A 20,717-nucleotide genomic window follows, 5' to 3' on the forward strand; every position below is an offset into this window, starting at 1 on the left:
AGAAGAAATATGAAGGAAAGTGGCATTTTACACGAATGGGTAGAACTTCAGAACACACGTCGGGAAACATTAATATCCTCAGCATTGAGAGCTCTGCAGTGCTGAGGACCGAACACAGGCCTTGCTTGCTAGGCAAGTGCTCTACACTGAACCACATCCCCTACAAACAGATCTTAGGAATCAACGAGGAAAACGCAAACACTCATAAATATAAACAAATAGCAATCTGCAAATGGCTTGGCATAATTGGAACTCCAGAATGTGCGCAGTCCTTGGGTTGAGTGTTTGACATATACATTACTAAGAGTTGACATGTGAGAATGACATGCATTCATCAGATGGGGGTCTTTTTTTTTTTTAATACAGGATGTATTAGCAAACATTTTAGTGGCGCACATATTCTCAGAGCCATCAATTTCCGTCTTTCGGATTTATTAGAACATAATTAAAACTGTATACACATAAGAGTTGAGCTGCCGGTTTGCTGTTGTGAGTTGTTTTTCATAGATATGCATTTCCTGCCTTACAATAAATGACTGTCTGATGGGGGCAGATCTACAAAATGGGTCACATGAAGCTATAAGAAATGATGTCTGCAGCTGGCCGGTGGTGGGCTGGTGGTGCATACCTTAGTCCTGGCATTTGGGAGGCAGAGACTGACAGATCTCTGAGTTCAAGGCCAGCCTGGTCTACAGAGCTAGTTCCGGGACAGCTAAGGCCACACAAAGAAACCCTGTCTTAATAGATACAAACAAAACAAAAACAACAAAGAACAAAAGGAAGAGAGAGAAAAAAAAACAAATTATATTTCATAGTAGCTCAACTCAAAGAACAGAGAACTTGCCTGTCAATCAAGAGGATGGAGTTAGAAACTGTTAGGACCCATATAAAACTGTACCCTGCATCTGTAACCTTATCTTCCTAGAATCTCAGGGATCACTTAGCTTGGTGTACCTAGCAATGAACCAGAGTCTGCCTCAAACAAACTGAAAAGTGATGACCAACACCAGAAACTGACCTCTGACCTCCACACCACATGTATGCTACGGCACACAAGCACCACCCCTGAGTGAATGTTCACGCAAACGAACATGCATATGCATACACACTATACCCATACACACACCTTAAAAAATGACGCAGCCAAGGTTATTGAGTGATGGGAACAGGTTTATAATATATGTGAGACTTTACTTTTATTTCACAAGGTACAGTGATGGAGAAGGAAGAAAGAGCAGAACAGGTCTCCTCAACTTCCTCACTCGAACACACACCAACAGTCTTACTCCTTGCTGACCTAGCCCTCGCTTCAGCAGCCTTTCAAGATGACTGCTGTTCAGGCACAGGCTTGCCTCAGGGCCTTGGATTGAGCCACTTTCTCCCTAGATAGCAGCAGGACTCAATTCCTCCTCCCTCTAGTCCCCTGCTAAATGTCACCTCGCAGTAAGTTCTTTCCTGAGGAAGGACCTGAAATCTACATACCAACCCTGCTTCCAGCAGGCCCCAGATGGCATTTATTTATCAGTCTGGAGCACGCCACCCCCCACCCCAATGTAACAATGTTATTTCTTTTTCTCTACCTAGAGAGAAATCTCTCTGAGACTGAAGATTTGTATCTGCTTTGTCCTCTTGTGTCTTTTGAGTATAAAGGGTTCTGCTGCTGTGGATTTCCATGGGAAGAAGGGGCAAGTGACTTTAAGGATGTCATCAATGAGGTTACAGTGGAAAACATCAACTGTGACAATGATGACATCATATCAGTAAGGGGAAACATCAGCTGTGACAAAGATGACGTAATGTCAGTAAGGGGAAACATCAACTGCGACAAAGATAACTATATAGTAGACCAGGAGAAGTTACCCAGAAAGTGATATTGTTATATTCATAGACGGAAAACAAAACCACTAGATATTAAAATAAAAAGTTTCTGACAGTTTTACTCAGAGAGCCAGGACCAGTGTTATACTCTCAGCTTAAGCGAACAAAATGAAAATATAAAAGCATAAAAGGTCCACACTCCTGGAGCTGTGCAGTTCATCAGTGCTGAAATGTGCATCTTATAGACAACAAATACGACTTTCATTCAAATGCCTATAGACTATTTAAGAGCACTGAATGTAGACTAAGTTTACTTGAAAGAAAGGGAAATAAGACAAACTGAAAGGGGCTGGAAGCGTGGCTCCGCAGTTTAGAGCACTGGCTGCCCCTGCAGAGGACCCAGGTTCAACTACCAGCACCCACATTGGCTGCTCACAGGCATGTGTGACTCCAGTTCTAGCGGATCAGAAGCCCTCTTCTGACCTCCACAGATACCAGGGATACACACAGTGCATATCCATACATGTAGGCCAACCCCCCATACATATAATATGATAAAATAAGTAGATGTAGCTTTTTTAAAGAGACAAAAGAAGCTGCATTTCCTGTCGAAACCATCTTATTGCAACTTGACACAGGAACAGATACTTGAAGACTTATTTTACTTTGTGTGTGTGTCCATCCGTCTGTCTGTCTGTCAGGGTATATGTATGTGTACCATGTTCATACAGGTACCCAAGAAAGTCAAAAGAGGGTACTGGATCTTGCCAGGAAATAGTTTGAGGTAGCTGTAAGCCATCTGATGTGGATTCTTGGAACTAAACACTGTAAGAGCAGCAAGTGCTCTTAACTGCAGAGCCATCCTCCCAGCCCCACAAGCACATATTTAAATGCAAAGCTAATTCTCAAGGTTAAAGAATGTGCCTATATGTAATTTTGTAAGAATGAAAATGGAGAATACACTTCCCAGACCAAGAAAGAGCAACAGAACTCAGGCTGTAACACGTCAAAACTTGGAGAAATTGCCTATTCCAACAATAGCATTTGTTATTCTTAAAGCACTGGCTAAGGTAGAAAGAGAAAAACAAATAGCAAAATACTCCACTAGCGTTCAAAGACAAATGCAAAATAAACAAACAAAGAGAAGAAAACAGACATAGAACTGAGGCATAGTCCCAGAGCAGATTCTTTGGAGAAAGCAAACCAAACAAGTAATGCAGACGAATCTCCAGCCAAACCAAGAGGAAGTAGAACAGCATAAACAGACACAATTAGACACACAGGGGAGGGTTTGGCAGAAAGCACAGAGCTGGCAGCAAAGAGGCAGATGAGTGGCCAGGGGCAGGTGCTGCACATCTGGAGGTTTCTGCAGCTGCCTCTGTGGGTTCTGCCACATGGTTTTAAGTCACAGTCAAGCATCACCAGATGACCAGGACACACTCTGTGGACTTCTTCGTGATCTGGGCATCATAGATTGTGCTAACCCAATCTCCAAGCTTTGGGTCTAGCCTGCTGCTCCCTGAGGCGAGTCTGTACAGCGTGTTCCTATAACTGAATGCCTGAGGCACCAGCTGTGCAGTCTTTGGCCAGAGGATTTTTTTCCCATATCTGTTAGTGATGTAGAGGATGGCTGTCAACATCATACAACAGGCAATGCTATCACAGCAGGAAGGCTGGAGGAGCCCATCTCCTACCGGAGAAGGAACTGAGTCTGCAAGGTGGCATGTGACTTATTTTACACCAAAGAGTGTTAAAAGACTCTCTGGAGGCCTGTGAAGTTAGCTCAGTCAATACAGTGCTTGCTTGTAGTTTAGAACAACAGCACCCATGGAAAGCAACCTGGGTATGGCGTCCTTGGCCTGGAATGCTGGGAAGCAGGGACAGAAGATATCCGGGGTCTTTCCTGGCTAGTCTAGCTGAATTACCATGTTCAGTGTGCCTTAAAAAAACTATTACTAGTAATTCTACTTTTGTTTTGGAGAGAGAGAGAGAGAGAGAGAGAGAGAGAGACTCCCATATCACTCAGGTTGACCTTGAACTTCTGGCTCACCCTGCCTGCACCTTCCCAGTGCTGGAATTACAGGCCTATCATAGCACATCTAGTATGCGCGGCACTGGGGAAGGAGCCAGGCACTTGTGCATGCTAATCAACTCATCTGATCATCATTCCCAGGTCTCTTATGTGTTTCCTGTTTTTCTCTTTGCTTGGGTTAAATGCACAGCTCTTGCTAGATTTCTCCCAGGAAAATTGTTTCAGTCAACAACTGTTTTAAGCAAACTATTGTCTCTTTGTTGTCATTTAAAATTGTTTGAGTAGAGCAGGCAAGTGCTACCCAGGCAGAAGGCTCAGCTAAATGTTCACATAGCAAAACTAGAGATGCAGGAAAAAAGAAGAAAAAAAAAAGAGAGAGATGCAGAAAAAAAAGAAAGAAAAAAGACAGTTTTGTTTCTGAAAATGGACTCAAGCTCCTCGTGCAGTTTAATTGGCCTGGGAGAGAAAGGAATGGGGGAGTTAGAAGGAAAATGGTCCCCTGCATGGTCTACCTTCATAGACTGCTGTCACAGCAGCTGTGCTGGGAGAGGGAGGGTTACCTGGGACAGAGCTACCTTCTCTCCATGAAGGAAATTCAGAAATGAGGAGTCCCAGAGGCATCGAGGGGGAAAAAACAAACAACAAAACCCTCAAACAAAAAGGGCCAGAGGTGACCAGGGGCTGAATGTTTTGTACCCTGTCAGGAGGAGACACACTGAGGGAAAAAAAATCAGGAATCTGATGTGCAATCAGGAAGCCAGAAAGATGCCTCAAATCGAGGCGGGGTCAGACTTGCTCTTGGGCTGTGGGGTGCTGTCCAGAATTGCTACTCTACAAGAGAGAAGCCTGGAAAACACCTCCAGGAAGGAAGATCACTCTGTCGCCACCATGAGATCACGGTCTGAGAAAGTCTAAGTTTGCACAAGAGAAGCCATGTTTTCCAGTACCTATGATTCCTGAGCTTGTGGGTTCAGCCCAAGGCCTGGCATCCAGTCAGAACCAGTCAACTATTTTTCTTCTAGTTCTGATTACTATGTTCTCTCCTGCCGAGGATCATGGACTTGCAGAGGGAGGACACCGTGTCTGCGCGTCCATGAAGATGGGAACGAAGCAGGGAACGGTATGGAAAATGATGAAGGGGAGAACGGATAACAGGAATTTTCATGTCACACTGGTGTTTCCTCATCGTGTCACTGTTTAATTTAGTCACAGTGCTGGTAGCCCCTGTTCTGCAACCCCTGTGAACTTCTGCAAATGGGAGGGAGTTAAGGACATCTTTTGATCCAGGCTGGTAGCTGACAGAGCCTCAGGGCTTCCACCTTCATATCCATATGTGCATTCGAGAGAAGGGGGGCATTAATGTAGACAAGCTACCTCAGCAAACTTTCCCTCAAACACCCATCTCCCAGACATCAGTCTATCTACCACATCTTCCCACGGAGTCAGCCACTGGTCTGAGTGAGCCGAGGACAGCCTTGACTAGTGATCGTGATTTTACAAGTATGGTGAGGGATTTGAGGTGGGGGGTGTTTTGAGGCAGGGTTTCTCTGTGTACCCCTGTCTGTCCTGGAATTCCCTCTGTAGACCAGGCTGGCGTCGAGCTCACAGCCTTTCAAATGCTGGAATTAAAGGTGTGCACCACCACAACCCAGCCAAGTATGGTGTCTTTAACCTCGTCTGAATTGGGCTTTGTTTAATACCAACTCCCCCAACATGTTTCTGTCCATGTCACCTCTCCCACTGCATGATCTTTGACTTATTGTTGTGAGTAATTTGTTGTTCAAGGTTTATCTCGGCTCCCCCATGAGTTCCACAAAAACACACCTGTCATGTTTCCTGATGCACCCTGAGGGACTAGAATGTTTTGTGCATTTGAGTAAGAACCTGAGATAAATCAAAATACGGGGAGGGGGACTAGAAAGCTTTAAGGTGGACAACAGGGATGTGTGGGCTGGATGAAGTGTTCTCTTTCTTGAGAAGTCAGTTTGATTTGTTATTTCTTTCACCTGGAACTGAACAAGTCCCAAGTGAGAATTTAGAAAGAAGATAATTCATCTTTAAGAACTAAGAACAGCTCCAATCACCACTTCCCCCAAAACCGATGGCTGGGAAGACAGCTTAGACCGTTGATCCTTACTCTTTTACTCAAGTGACTGTAACATGGTCCCCCAGGGGGCCGACCCACTTCCCTGTTGGGAATACTGGATGAGGATGCTTTGTTCTGGCATTAGAATGGAGTAAAGCAAAGAACTCCAGAAGAAATAAAGCATTGTTGGTGATTGTGGACAGGCTGGGGAGGGGCTCTGTCAACAAGGACACACACAGCTCCCTAAGGAGTCAAGATTGGACATTGGGTAGCTCAGATCTGTCGGGTAAACTCCTAAGATGGCATTAGTGCTGTGAAGCTGTGTGCCTCAGGGCAGGGGTGGTGAACTAGGGTAAGAACTGTGGCCAAGGGAGAACTGTGTCCTGTTTGATATTCAGCTATTCACAGTTACAGCCCGTGTGTGTGTGTGTGTGTGTGTGTGTGTGTGTGTGTGTGTGAGAGAGAGAGGGGGGGGGAGACAGAGACAGAGAGACAGAGAGAGGGTTGAAGCTGAATACCTTTTTGAATAACTCTCTACTTTTTTTGAACCTGGAGCTCACCAACTGATTAGACACATCACCCAGTGAGTTTTAGCGGTTTACTTGTTTCTTGCCTGCCCCAATTCTGACCCCCTTGCCATGCCAGTGCCAGGGTAACATTTTGCTTTTGTTCTCCCCACTTTTGCATGGGTGACGGGAATCTGAATTCAAGTCCTGTGCTTACATAGCAAGCACTTTGTGACCTGCATGCTGGCAGGTGCCTCACCACCCAGCCATCTCCCAGCCCCCCTTTTACTTTTTATTTTGAAGCAAGTCTTCACTAAGCAAGTCCTTACTATGGCTCTCACCTCGACACCCTCCCAGTCCCAGCCTTCCAAGCAGCTAGGTAACATGCCCATGCCACCAGTCCCATTGCTGATTTGTAAACTGAAGAGCCAAATAAGACACACTGATGAGACCGAGCCAAGCTGTGAGTCACTGCCTTGGGCTTCTGTTCTGGTATTGCAGATTTAAAGGAAAACATATTCCACCCCATGTCTGATGGACCGAAGTTCTCTGTAGTTTCTGATGCAGAATCCTTCTTACCAGCCATCCACACCAGCTTTCTGTAGTTCTGAAATCCCAAACGACAGAGATCCCATGAAGTCGTTCCTGCTGGTCAGGTCCCAATCCCAGATCTCTACCGACAGCCTTCTGTCTTTGTCTGACTCCTTCAGCTGACTGGAGAGAGGGAAAGAGGGAGGGAAAGAGAGAATCAGCTGAGGCCATCATGAGTTCTCGAGCAGATAAAATGTTCAAAAGGGTTAGACCCTGAGGTAGAAACCCTGTCACAAGCTGCTGTAGGAGACACACTTGGTTTCTAGTCCTCTGGGAGTTAGGGATTCATTCTGTTTGATAGTCTGTGGCTCAGGTGGGAGACCTCAGCCAGTCCCAACCAAAGCAGGCCTATTCATGTCTGCTGTCTTCAAGTCACATGGGCAGTTGCTGTGGAAAAGTCCAATACTCAAGACATCACAGGACATGCATGTGTGTGCATACAGGACATGCATTTGTGTGCATTTGCACACACATGAGCTGAATATAAAGCAGAGACTGCATGGAGAAACCTCTTGCTAATGTCTCAGCGGAAACTGTTTTGTGACACGGTTCTGAGAGGCTCAGGCAGTCCTTGCTTTATCCTGAAAAAAAAAAAAAAAAAAAAAAAAGGCCAGAATATGAGGCTGCCCCCAAGAACTATGCAGACAGCCTGTGTCCACAGGATGACCTGTGGGACCAAACTACCTAAGGCTGCATCCTGCTCAGCCTTCTACTCACCAAAGGCCTCTTAGAAAACCCCATCATAAAATAGGAATGAATAAACCAGATATTGTTAGTCAGATTGTCTAATGAGTGCTTGATTGCACATCATAACTACTCAGCACATCTTATCGGATATTAGTAACAACCACTGGCCCAGGCACATTGAGAAGTGGCTCCTCATACTCTTCCTCATTAGAGAAGATACTAAGCAAAGCTGATATGATTCTCCCAGTACACTGCAAACCCAGCATCCTCTAAACTCAGTCCTAGAGATTTTGTCATCGTATCCTATAGGTTATGCCCCACTAATTAACTGTTGCCAAGTAGCACACACCCAATCCCATCCACCAAGTCACCTTCCCACACTACAAGCAGTCTCAACTGTATTAATTTTTCTTTAAATTTTCTCCTGGCCCATAATACTGGAATCCAGATGGAAGTGGAAGTGGGAAGGAGGAACAGAGGCAGAGGGGAAAAGGGGGTAATGCCCCAGTCTCTGATGGCCAATATCTCAGCCACTGTCACTCATGCTGGGTCATGGAGATTTCCACTTACAATCTGAAGGTTTCATTCCACTCCGGGTTGAGGGAGCACTTGATGGTCTTGGTCTTCTGCTTGCTCTCACTTTTGGGATCAGGGATCAGTTTCAGTTTTACGTAGGGATCTGACAAGCCATTGGGGTCCATAGGTACCAAATTTTTAGCATCTCTTACTGAAAAACAAAAGGCAGTTTCAATCATTAGCAATGTCCAAAATGCTTAAGTACCTGTTAGTGATGCCTTTGGCACCTACAGCAGGGTCTGGGGCATCACACCTGCTTGATGGAATTTTAATTTTATTACTATCAACAGCTCGAGGCCTGTAAATGAGACAACCTGACAGGATTGTAGAATCTCTTCCACATTGGCTTTTAAAACAATATTCTTAAAATCTTTATTAGCATATATTAATTATGCAAAATAATGTTTCCTTAGAATATCTTCACACGTGTACATATGCGCTGGCTAGTTTTATGTCAATTTGACACAAGCTAAAGTCATTTTGGAAGACGGAATCTCAGTTGAGAAAATGGCCTCACCAAATTGGCCTGTGGTGTGCCCATGGGGGCATATTCTTTATTGGTGATTGATGGAACATCTGTATAAGGAGCAGTCTCCATTGAGACAAGGCTAATTGACCAGGAAGGACTGGGACATTAGAAAAGTACATTTCTGAATGCATCTGTGAGGACATTTACAAAGATGATTAGAGCACACGGATTCTGACTGAGTGACTGTTTTAATCCACTGATGCATAACAAATAGGAATTAGCTCTCAGGAGGTGGTGGAACTGCAGAAGGTGAAGCCTGGTTGGAGAATGAAGTCACTGAGAGCATATCCTGGAGAACTAGATATTGTCCTGGCCACTTCCTGTAACTGCTCTGTTCTGCTTCCTGTCTGCCATGATGTGAATGCCTCCATCAGCCCTTCCATCACGATGGTCTGAAACCCTTTCTCCCTAAAGCTGTTCTCTCTGGTATCAGCCACAGCAACGTCCCAGGGCTACAGCTACACACACAGAAGATGTTGCTGCATGTAGAGGCTGAAGAGACTGTGTTCCATGAGCACAGGCTTTTCTTTAGAGATAGTGAAACTAACTAGATACAGATGACAGTTACTGTGTTGTTAAAGTAAAGTACAGTGATCTGTTTATTTTAAAAGAGTAAATGGTTACTTTATACGCTATGAACATTACCATCATGCAAAAAAGAAAAAAAAAAAGGCTGAAAAAGGAAAAAGAGTTGTCATCTCAATGAGGGTGCATGTGCTAGTCATGTGTCACATAGCAGCAACATGCAGAAAGTCAACAGAGAGAATGATGGGAAAATATCGACAGCATCATAGCTAGGCTCCACCCAAGACTAAGGCCTCCTACATGAAGGTTTAAGATCCGCTTAGAGAAGGAAGGGGAATGAAGGGTGATTGATCACTGAAGATGCTGTGGGCCAGAGAGAAGATGAGGGAGAAGGAAAGGTCTTCCCTGAGAACTGGAAAAGCTGATCAACATCACTTTAAAGGTTAGCCAAGGAAAGGGGACCAGAAAATGCAGTGTGCACGGAACATAAGACATAGTGTTAACAACTTAAAGACAGTGTTGACCATCTCTGGCAAGAAAATCCAAGAATATATTTATCCTAAAAGTGAATGAAACAAACTGCTTGAATGTCTGACTCCTATTGGAAATACAATGAAGAATTCAACATTTTAGCAAATCTATTATTAATGTATTCATTGATTTAGAAGTGAAAGAAAAAAACACAAGGTCACCGCAATTATCTGGAAATAGCATGAAAAATCTCTTGACAGGGTCCTGACTAGCTGAAATAACAGTGTCACGGTTCGCAACAAAAGCAGTCCCAGGAGGCAGGCCTGAGACGGACACCATTCCCACAGCCATTACTCCACACTTTTCCTCATTGTTGTACAGATGCAACAACACATGAAAACACGACTTCTACAAGCTCAAGCCGAGAAGAACAACAGATAAGAGGGTGAAAGAATGAAATGTAGAGGTAAACCCTCCCCCCTTCCCTTCCTACAATGTTCACCCAATCACAGGTTTTTCTCTCAAGGAGGATACAGGTCACAGACCATTGTCTTATATCACCATGTTGTTTCCATGTCATAAATTTTGTTACCTTGGCAACAAGTCTTCTCTCACCAATCAACTCACTGGACCAGACACAGCTCTAATCACATACATACTCTCCAAGATCCTAATCCCCCTTGCTTCCACTCTATTTATGGGACAGGGATCTTAGGGTTCAGTAGATTGCTTCCCTGGAAAACACTCTCAATCTCCTCACCAATTTCTTCTTACTTTGCTTATCTGACAAAATACAAGTCATGGTTAAATTGAGATATCTTTATTCTTCTACATCTAATCAGCTGACAACTGCAGGGAGAAAGAAGAAATGGAAGGAATAGAGAGAGGAAGGAAAAGAAGAGAGGAAGGGAGGGAGAGGAAGAGGATAAGGGAGGGGGAGGTAGGAAAGAGAGAAAGGGAGGGGGAGGAAGGGAGGAAACATATGTGGACATTCAAGCAGAGGAAAGGGAATAAAAGGAGAAGCAGGAACAGGGAAGGAAGGTAGGAGGTTATATAGTCAATAGGTGTTAGAACTCAATAAATGAATTTCCAGACATATGGATGGGCTTCCTTCTACTAAGATATGGGTTGAATTCATTCTCTATCTTAGCCACAAGTTACTTCCTAAAAGCAAGAAATAGTCCTCTCTGGCTTAATTCCATGCACTCAGGGAACAGGTTTCTACTACACCCTAAGCATTCTAGTATGTTCCAAGGAGTCTGGGAGAGCCTAAGATGCTGATCCCTTCCACAAAGAACATATGAAACCAAGCCTCTTAAAAGCATAACTAATTTCTGTATTGAAATCAAGACAACACATAGTGTTGTAATTGTGGAGCAGGTTCTTACCTACGTTACAGTAAACCTTCAACCTTGGTTTCCTGGTCAATGATTTAACAGTAAATTTGGACAAAGAGTATTTGTGGCAGAGCCAAGAAAATACTCAATAAACATGAACCATGTCATTTCTGTCTCATTGTTCTTAGTGCCCTGTGATCATATTTACCATTCATTCATTCATTCATTCATGCATTCATTCATTCATTCATTCATTCAGTTTGCAATGCCAAGGGTTGAATTCAAGACCTCACACATGCTGAATTTCTGTTTATTCTTTATTCTTAAGCAAGGGCTCAGTTTCTCAGGCTGGCCTTGAACTTATGATCTTCCTGCTTCTTCCTCCAGAAAGCAGAGATGACAGACTGTGACACTAGGTCTACTTTACTTCTTCCTGGGAACCAGGCCTTGGACCTTCCATTTTGAAACTTCATCAAGAGGACTCTGCAAACCTCAGCACGGAGGAACTCTAAAGCTCTCCCAACTACGATCCCTGTTCCTCTCCTCACCCCACGGCCTTGATACTGGCTCAGTAAGGCTGGAGGGAGATATGTTCTATCAAGGGTGAGGTGGAGACTGCTAGCTCACGGAACACACATGGAGTAGCTGAGTGATGCTTTCCCCAATGAGTACAATCCCCAACTGTTATTTTCTCTCATTTCTCAAGTCTTCCAAGGAAAATAACATGTGCCAGTTTCTAGTCTGGGAATGACACTTTGCTCACACAGTGATCTGCATAAAAACATGAACTGAGTTGTTCAGAGGGGCCATAAGCTTGTCTGTCTGGATGATTGGCAAGACAAATGCATGTAGAAATAGTTGAGTTTTTTTTTTTTTTTTTCTCTTTGGGAAGGACACTTGTCATATAAACCAGCACCATAATGACAATTGTTAGGAAACAGTCCTCCGTTTTAAGTTTAGGATTCTCACCAAATGCTCTCTGCTGAAATGTGGCGAGCAGTGTACCGAAGCCTTCCTTAACCCTATGCTCTCCCTGCCTCACAGCAAACATCCCTCATTCCATCGAGATTCCACCCTTCTCAAATTCTCACCTTCTTCTGTCTTCTTGAATCTACCCTGTCCATCAAAGTGGCTGAAATCCTCTGGGACTACGGAGTGTAGAACTGATTTAGAGATGTTGTTTTTCACATCTCCAGGAATATGGCTACTTTAAAACCACTGGATCATGAGCAGTTGACAGGTGCTCCAGGCTTAGATCCAAAGGCCTGTCCCCTTGGAAGCTTTTCAAAGTCAACTCATGTTTCCCGGCAGTGGGAAGGCCGCATATGCGGTGAGGAAGCAAATCTCTCTAGACGACACTTGGCGAGACCGACTTTGATTTTCTTGATAAATGTTTCTTTACTATCTCTGCTGAAATCTAGCCAGTGCAGACGGTATGATTTGCTTCACACAAAGCAGAAACAGCACCCATCCCCCTGGCGGAAGTTTGCTAAAAGCACAGGAGAAGAACAAGCTGAGCCAGAAAACAGGCCGTGTTTTGACCATGGAGCTAGGCAGGATTAAATCAACAGCAGCAGGCAAAACCACTGTAGTCTGGTGAAAGGTCCCTGGTGTGGTGTGGAAAGCTACAGCATCAAAATGATTGACTTTCCTAAGAATTGTTCTCCAAGAACGTCCCTAACTGGTTTAACTCTCCAGCAAGAAGAAAAAGTCTTTAAGAAGTCTAAAGAATTCTGGTGTTTTGTGATCCCAGTACTGCATTATATAAATAAAGAGAGGCCCTTTTTTTAATTAAAACTGTTTTTAAAGGAAATTTCCTTGACATTCTGAGTCCTCACAGGTCTTCATTATGTGCATTGAGACAGTGATTCAAAGACAAGTCACAAACATTCAAGTGGAAGGTGCTTGCAATATGGAAAGTAAAAACCGCCTGCACAGGGAAGGTCTACACGGCCAGCGGACACCTATACCGAGGGTAACCTCGTACTCACTAAAAACATTGGGCTATCCTCATACACGCAGGCTTTGAAGGCACAAGAAACAGAAGGGATTACAGTATAAAGCCCGTGTTTAAGAAAAAGGCCTGCATGATTCTGTGAATGAACCCGAGGGCTGTGCTATTATAAGATAGCCGTGGGCCAGTGTGGGATTTACCTGTTTGGATAATTAGACTGCACACCTCAGATAATGACTTTGACCCTGGGAAACACATGCTGAAGTGTTCTTAGGTCACTGGGGATCATGATCCCTTACTGACCTCTCAAGTGGTTCAGAAAAAAACAGCTAAAACTATTTAATATAGAGGGTGGTGGAATACATAGGAACATGGGGCACATGAGGGACACAAGGGACACAGGGATATGAGGTATGTGAGGAACTCCCAGCCAATCAGGTGAAAAAAAATACAAGAGTTCTTTATGCCATCCTGTGTCTTTTCTGTCATTTTGAGACTTTGTTAAAATCAAGTCCTTTTTAAACCTCCACCCCCAACCAATCTTCCCAGTGTTTCTCAACCTGTGGGCCATGACTCCCATTAGGGTCACACATCAGATATTCACATTAAGATTCATAAAGGTAGAGAAATTACAGTTATGAAGCAGTAGAGAAATAATTTTATGGTTGGGAGTCACCACACCAGGAGGAACTGTATTAAAGGGTCACAGTATCAGGACCCCTGAGAAGTACTGTTTTAAAGAGGGGCATAATAAAGCAGGTTTCTACAAGGCCCACATGAATGCACACATGTAAGTACCCAGGAGATACACACAGTCATTTTTAACTAATGGTTACAATGGAGGGGCTATTTGGAGGTGGGAAGTAAAAGAACATTGGTCTTATCAGCTCCAGTCTGAATTTCTTACAAGCAAAATGCATTCTTTTATTAATTATGTTACTAAGTTGTGTGTTGATAGCATCCAAGAATCCATTGCCCTGGCCTTCAGACTTCATTCTGTTCCCCTGACAACACAATAGTGCAACTGGATCCTCCCTGTGATGTTTCAAAACTGCAATTTGAATTACAGGACCCAGAAACAGGGTCCATGCAAAGAGCAGAGTCCTGATGTCCTATCTGGGAACCTCCCCCCCAAACAGACACCCCTCTATGAAACCTGGCCTGTAGGGACAAACACTGAACATATGAAAATATTTCTTCCTACCCAGTCCTGGCCTCTAATTTCAAGGTTGTCCTGGTGGCTGACACCTTTCCTTGGAACCTTTGGTTAACACTATAGTGCTGTATATTTTCTCGTGTAGATAATCATATGACATATATATTAAAGAATACATTTACTTTTAAGAAATATACATTGGGACATATTAGGGTTAGTGAGAACCATGACCCCAACTTATTCTCAGACAATTCATGAAAAATGCTTTCGTAAAGTATTTATCAAAGAGAGGTTAAAAATACCCCACACAGTGTCACACTTTCCACAGGAAGCTTCTCCGGCCTTCTTGTCTAAAGTCCGAGTCGCCTTGATTTCTGCGTAGCACTTCTAACACCACCTTTCTCCGGTGTCTTTGGGGGCCTTCACAACCTCCAGCTCTCCTTCCCTAACGTCTTCCCTGGCCACACTATGTAGTGTCTCTGATTGCAAAGCAAGCAAATGTGGGGTTTTAGGGAGCCTGCATGCAGACCCTAGTCATCTGGTGCATGTCAAGGCCCCACAGGCTTCTGGCACAGCTGGCGTCCCAGGGCTGCTGGCAGAGGCACAGTTGTCACACGTCTGATTATCCGTGTTGAGTCAAGCTTCCAGCTGGGACTGTCATTGTGTCTATGGAGAAAAGAGCCTGTCAAGCAGCGGCAAGTGAAGAAAAGGTGGAGGATGAGGTAGCTAGCTGGAGAATGTCAGACCGGAGCTTAACCTGCCCCTCCTCCACGATGAGTTACTAACCAGGTGTGTGAAGTCAAAAGACTTCTCAGAACTGAAGTTTCCTTATTTTAAAAAACAAACAAACAAACAAATGGGCAGTGCTAGCAGTAGACCATGGAGATAAGTTGACTTTGAAGTTCACTGGCTAGCTACCTTAACCAAACTGATAAGCTCCAGGTTCAGTGAGAGACCTGTCTCAAACAATAAGGTGGTTGAGTAGGCACCCTCTCGAGGGATCAAGAAAGAGACCAAATGTCAACCTCTGAACTCCACCGGCAGGCACACACAGAGTCATGCCCCCCATACACCCACAAATATATATACTTCATACGTATACTCTCTCTCTCTGAAACACACATGCACACATACAAACACACACACTTGCCAATATATACACCACACACACACAGTCACAGGTACACACACACCCATACACACAAGTATATGTACATATGTGTGTGTGTGTGTATGTATGTGTGTATGTGTATATGTATATGTATATATACATATATATGTATGTATATATATATATATATTTACACACACACATGTTCATACCTAAGAGAGATGAACTAAAAGGAATTAGAATTTATTCTGGCCAATGGTATTAAGTTGAGACCCTATTAGACTAGCCACATTGCTTTCAGGTCTGTAGCAAGGCAGAAGCATCCTGGTGGCAGGGTGTTGTAGAAAAAGCTGCTCTCTTCAGGGCATCTGCAGACCAGCATGAGTAACTAGAAGATGTCAGGGAAACACTTTACCCTTCACAATCACGTCCCCAGGACCCTGTTCCCTTCATCTGGGCCCCATTTGTCAAAGACCCATTCAGCTGTGAACTCGTTGGTGGGCTGATCCATGATGATGATCGTAGCTGCCATCTATCCTCTTGCTGGAGTTCCAACTGCCAAGGGATCCAGCCTTTAACGCATGAGCTCTTTGGGGAGAGGGACACTCTGTATCTGCACTGTACCATCACCCTAGTTACCAGGACAGACCTTAGGGAGAAGGTGAAGCTCACGCAGAAGCCCAATGACTGCTGGTTTCCTTCTCCCCCAGAGTTCAGACCAAGTCGTATGGTGAAAATACAAAACCACAGTAAATTCTGGACGGGCACAGCATCCCTTCAGCATGATCTTCATACAAATGAACCCAGAGGCGGCCACTTGAGGATGATGGATGGGCTGAAATCAGATGCGATACATCCATCGCTCGTTACCAGAGCCTTTTTCCATTCCAGTTTGGAGCCTTGGACTTCTGCCTGAGATCGTATCTCCTCCGAACTCCCAAGAGCCCTCCGAAATTCTTTTATTGACAGAACAATTGCACATCTTTATGGGACATGTTGTGATAGTTTAGTGTGTTTATATATTGTGTATTGATCAACTCAAAGCACCTAGGTCCTTCATCATCTCAGACATTTTTTTTCTTTTCTATATGATAAAGAACATTCAAAAGCCTCCCTTGCAGACGGTTAGAATTTGTTTCTAGTTTTACTTCTCTGAGCTCTTTACGTCCAAGCCCCCATCCTTTGTGGTTCCCTTTTCTCTGACCCACAGTGGAATTAATGTAGTTCTCTTTTTTTTCTGAATCCTGCCCATAGGAGGGACACTTTTTGGCAAGGCCTTCTTTGATGCTTGCCTTAGGCAGCTTGACATCACCATGAAGTTCTGGTCTTCAGCCACAGATTGAGCCCCACACTTGCAGTCACCCTGTTGGGGTTCCTGGTTCATTTCTTCTTCTGCTGCTGACAGGAGGCATTTCATGATTTCCATCGTTAGGACTCAACTGGCTTACCGGCTCCATTGCCCGATGGTGTTCTGTGTGTCCAAGGGAACTGTAGGTGCCAAAGAACCTCTAATTCTATGTGTTTCATTAGATGAAGATGATGGTTGAAACCTTCTAGAGAGCCTCTGCAGACGGAATTCTGTTATATTCCTGTCTCTCTGGCATTGGGACTATGTCACCAAGTCTCTGCATATTGGACAAGGAGAGAATTCCTTTATTGAAGGTCTCAAGGCTCAAGGCAGAGGAAGCTGACAGTTATTTAAAGTATATTATTAACTTCCAGAGTTTTAAACCTCCTCTGCCTGTCAGAGACTGACAAAGTGGTTTTAAAACTGTTTTGGTATTTCTGATCATTTCATACTTCTTACTAAAACGAAGCCTTTGTTTGGCATGTCTTCGCCCCACGTCCACTGTTGGTTTTTCTTTCAGAACTGAAATGTCCTTTGTATGTAGTTTATCACTTGCTTGTCTCACTCCAAATTTCGGTGATCTTCCGTTTGCTCTGGCCTTCACTCTAGGAACATTGGGTCCCTTCTCTCCATGAGCAAATGCCTCCCGATTCCCACGTCTGTCATTTTGTTCATGATTATAGTCATCCTTTATCTAGGAGCATGTCTCCAACTTGCTTCCATATCATTTAACACCCTCTCGTGGTAGGTGTCCTCAGATCACCATTCCTATGCATTTCTATTTATTGTATTGCTTTAAATAGCTTTCTAAGTGGCTCTTTGGGTAAAGTGCTTTTGCTTACCATGCACAAAGCCTGGATTCAACTCCCCAACAGTATATTCACCAAGAGAGGCAGAGCACACCTATGGTCCCAGCACTCCGTGGAAAGAGGGTCAGAAGTTCAACTCCATACCAAGCTCAGAGAGATGAAAGACACACTGGTGCACACCCTGTCCGGCTACATTAACCAATGATTGACTTTTAGTACCATGCTATCCTTCCTGCTTATTTGATGATGCTTCCCTCTTTGGAAGACCCCTTTTCACTTCAGACCACTGCCCACCACTTTTCTTGTGTGTCTCCTTTTGCTTCCTACCACTTTAGGGGTCTTTTTGACTTTTTGCTTTGTTTGGTTGTTTTACATATTAAGTGAATCTTAACATGTGAGTAAATTGATATGAGCCACCACGAAGGCAGGACACAGAACAGTTCCACCTTCTCAGAGAAATCCCTCAACCTCTCCTGTGTGGTCGCCATCCCCTCCACCCACAAGGCCAGGCTGCTGTTTCTCATCATAACAGTGCTCTTTTCAATAACTGAATATATAAATAGCATTACGCAGGACGAATCCTTTCAAGAGCAGCTCCTCTTACTCCACATGATGTCTTTGAGAGTCATCCAAATTGTTAAGCATATGAATAAGTCCTTTTCACAGCTGAGTAATGTTCTATTGTGTGGATGTACCACATTGTGCTTTTCTCTTGGTTGTTGAACACATGTGAGTTGTTTTCAATGGAGAACTAGCCAGAAGAAGAATCAATGAGTTATATATAAATGGTTATATGTATGTTAACCCTTGTATGACAGCCATGTTTCCAGAGTGACTGTGCCTTCTGCATTCCTGTTCAGTAATGCATGACAGTTCTGTGCCTTTGCCAACACATGACACTAACAGTACTTACTGCTGTCATTGATTATTAAGCTATTGTTATTGATGTGCAATGATATCTCATTGCTATGTTAAGTTGCATTTCCTAGTCTCCCAAGGAATTGGCACCTTTTTACAAGTGGTGTATTAGTTAGGGTTTTACTGCTGTGAACAGACACCATGACCAACGCAACTCTTAGAAGGACAAGATTTAATTGGAGCTGGTTTACAGATTCAGAGGTTCAATCCATTATCATGCTGAGAGCATGGCAGCACCCAGGCAGGCATGGTTCAGGCAGAGCTGAGAGTTCTACATCTTCACCTGAAGGCTGCTAGCAGAATACTGACTTCCAGGCAGCTAAGATAGTGTTAAAGCCCACTCTACTGAAAAAAGGCCACACTTATTCCAACATGCCCACTCCTTCTAATAGTGCCACTCCCTGGGCTGAGCATCTACACACCACACAGTAATGTTGTCTTGACTATAGCAAGAGTTTTGTTTAGCTTTGCAACCCATAACCACGCCTGGTGCCACATAATGTAATAGACTTGTAATGAGCAGGAAGCTGGGCCAGAAGGATCAAAGCTTCAGAGTTTCCATGGGTAACTTAATAAGGCCCTGCCTGCCTCAAAATAAAAAAAAATAAAAAGAGTACATCATGACTGGGATTTTATTTCCAGTGTCACAAAACAAATATTAAAGGACAAAATTAAAAATAAACCCTATCCTCCTCCTCTTTCTTCTCTTCTTCATCTTGCCCATTCTCTACTTCCTGCTGCTCATCATCATTGCATCATCACCACTATCACCACCATTGTCACCACCATCATCACCACCACCACCATCACCACCACCACCATCACCACCACCACCATCACCACCACCACCATCACCACCACCACCATCACCACCACCATCACCACCACCACCATCACCACCACCATCATCACCACCACCATCATCACCACCACCATCATCACTACCACCATCATCATCACCATCATCACTATCACCACCACCCACTCTCTGTCCCTGTCTCCTGTCTGTCTCTTTGTGTCTCTGTCTGTCTGTCTCTATCTCTCTGTCTGTCTGTCTCTGTCTGTCTGTCTGTCTGTCTGTCTGTTTGTCTGTCTCTCTCTCTCTCTCTCTCTCTCTCTCTCTCTCTCCCTTCCTGAGGATGGTGTTTAACTGGGCAACCTTAATTTGCAAGTATCTTCTTCCAGTGTGGCACCATGAAAGGTAGCTTGGTCTCCAGTTGAGCTAGGCTTGAAGTCCTGGAAACCCTAAAGGGACTGTAGGTGCTTTGCCTGTTCCCAGGCACCAGGCCCCCTTCACTAGTCACAGCCCCCCATAGATTTGTGGCCATCAGTCATGAAGGAAAATGCTCCAAGCCCCTCCACATGCAAAAGATGTGACCTATAGTCAGGTAGGCTCAAGACAGATCTCCATTTTAATGAGGTACCTAAAGGCCTGGAGGGCTTAGCCAATAAGCTTTCCTTCCCAGACATTCCCTGCAAAAGATATTTAATCTCAGGCTTACCCTGAACAAATGGGATATAGTTTTACTCATCCACTTTCCCCTGTGACAATAAATGCATTAGAACTATGGACTGCCTCTTTTCATCAGGATCCACCACAGGGAGCCATGAAGAAGGCCTACAGAGCTGCCATCTAATCTTCCATAGAAGGTCTCTCTGTGCTCCCAGCCCAGATTACTGACCAAACCCAAACTCAAGCATATAGTCACCAACCCCTTACCTCCACCCTCGGGCGACATCAAGCCCCCAGGCCCCTACTCTGTTCTCAGCTCTTCCATGGCATCCAGTGGCACCTGGGTGTCCAAGAGCCTGAGAACCAAATGTCCCCAGTCCTCCTGTAGGCCTGACACCTGAGCCAGTTCTGGCTGTCCCATTCATCAGACTGCACTTCCCCACCCCCAGAGTGATGTCCAGGGGCTTCCCTACAGCACTGAGACCCATGCAGTGACAGCATGGGGTAAGCGTCCTCAACCCATCAACTTTCACCGGACCCTGCCTCCTCCAGGGGCCAAGCCCTATGGTGGAGCAAACACAGGACCCACAACCCTACATTCCAGGTTAGATTTTTGGTTTCCAGTGTGGAGCGGTGTCTTTCACAGAGCAAACACTTTCAAATATTAATGGTGTTTCATTTGCCCTCTCTCATGTGCGTCACCTCTGTAGTGTCATGTCTGGGTCCTTGATGTCTAACTCTGCATGTAACACCCCAGCAATTTCTAAGAATATCACCTTCTTTTCAGCTAGTTCTGCCCATCCCCCACCC

At 44.4% G+C, this 20,717-nt stretch overlaps 1 protein-coding gene across 2 annotated transcripts in view; it reads right to left on the reverse strand.

Moving 5' to 3' along the window:
* PRKCB (protein kinase C beta) overlaps positions 1–20,717 on the reverse strand; it is a gene marked incomplete at both ends in the record, with an annotated part of 329,224 nt that overhangs the window by 98,469 nt on the left and 210,038 nt on the right. For both annotated transcript variants that reach the window (XM_080911318.1, XM_080911317.1), the window contains 2 exons: positions 7,022–7,156; positions 8,291–8,447. In XM_080911318.1, the coding sequence (XP_080767444.1) occupies positions 7,022–7,156; positions 8,291–8,447 (292 nt within the window). The remainder of the gene's footprint in view (positions 1–7,021; positions 7,157–8,290; positions 8,448–20,717) is intronic.

Source organism: Micromys minutus (genome assembly GCF_963924665.1).
Source record: "Micromys minutus genome assembly, chromosome: 2".
In the NCBI taxonomy this organism is placed as follows: Eukaryota; Metazoa; Chordata; class Mammalia; order Rodentia; family Muridae; genus Micromys; species Micromys minutus.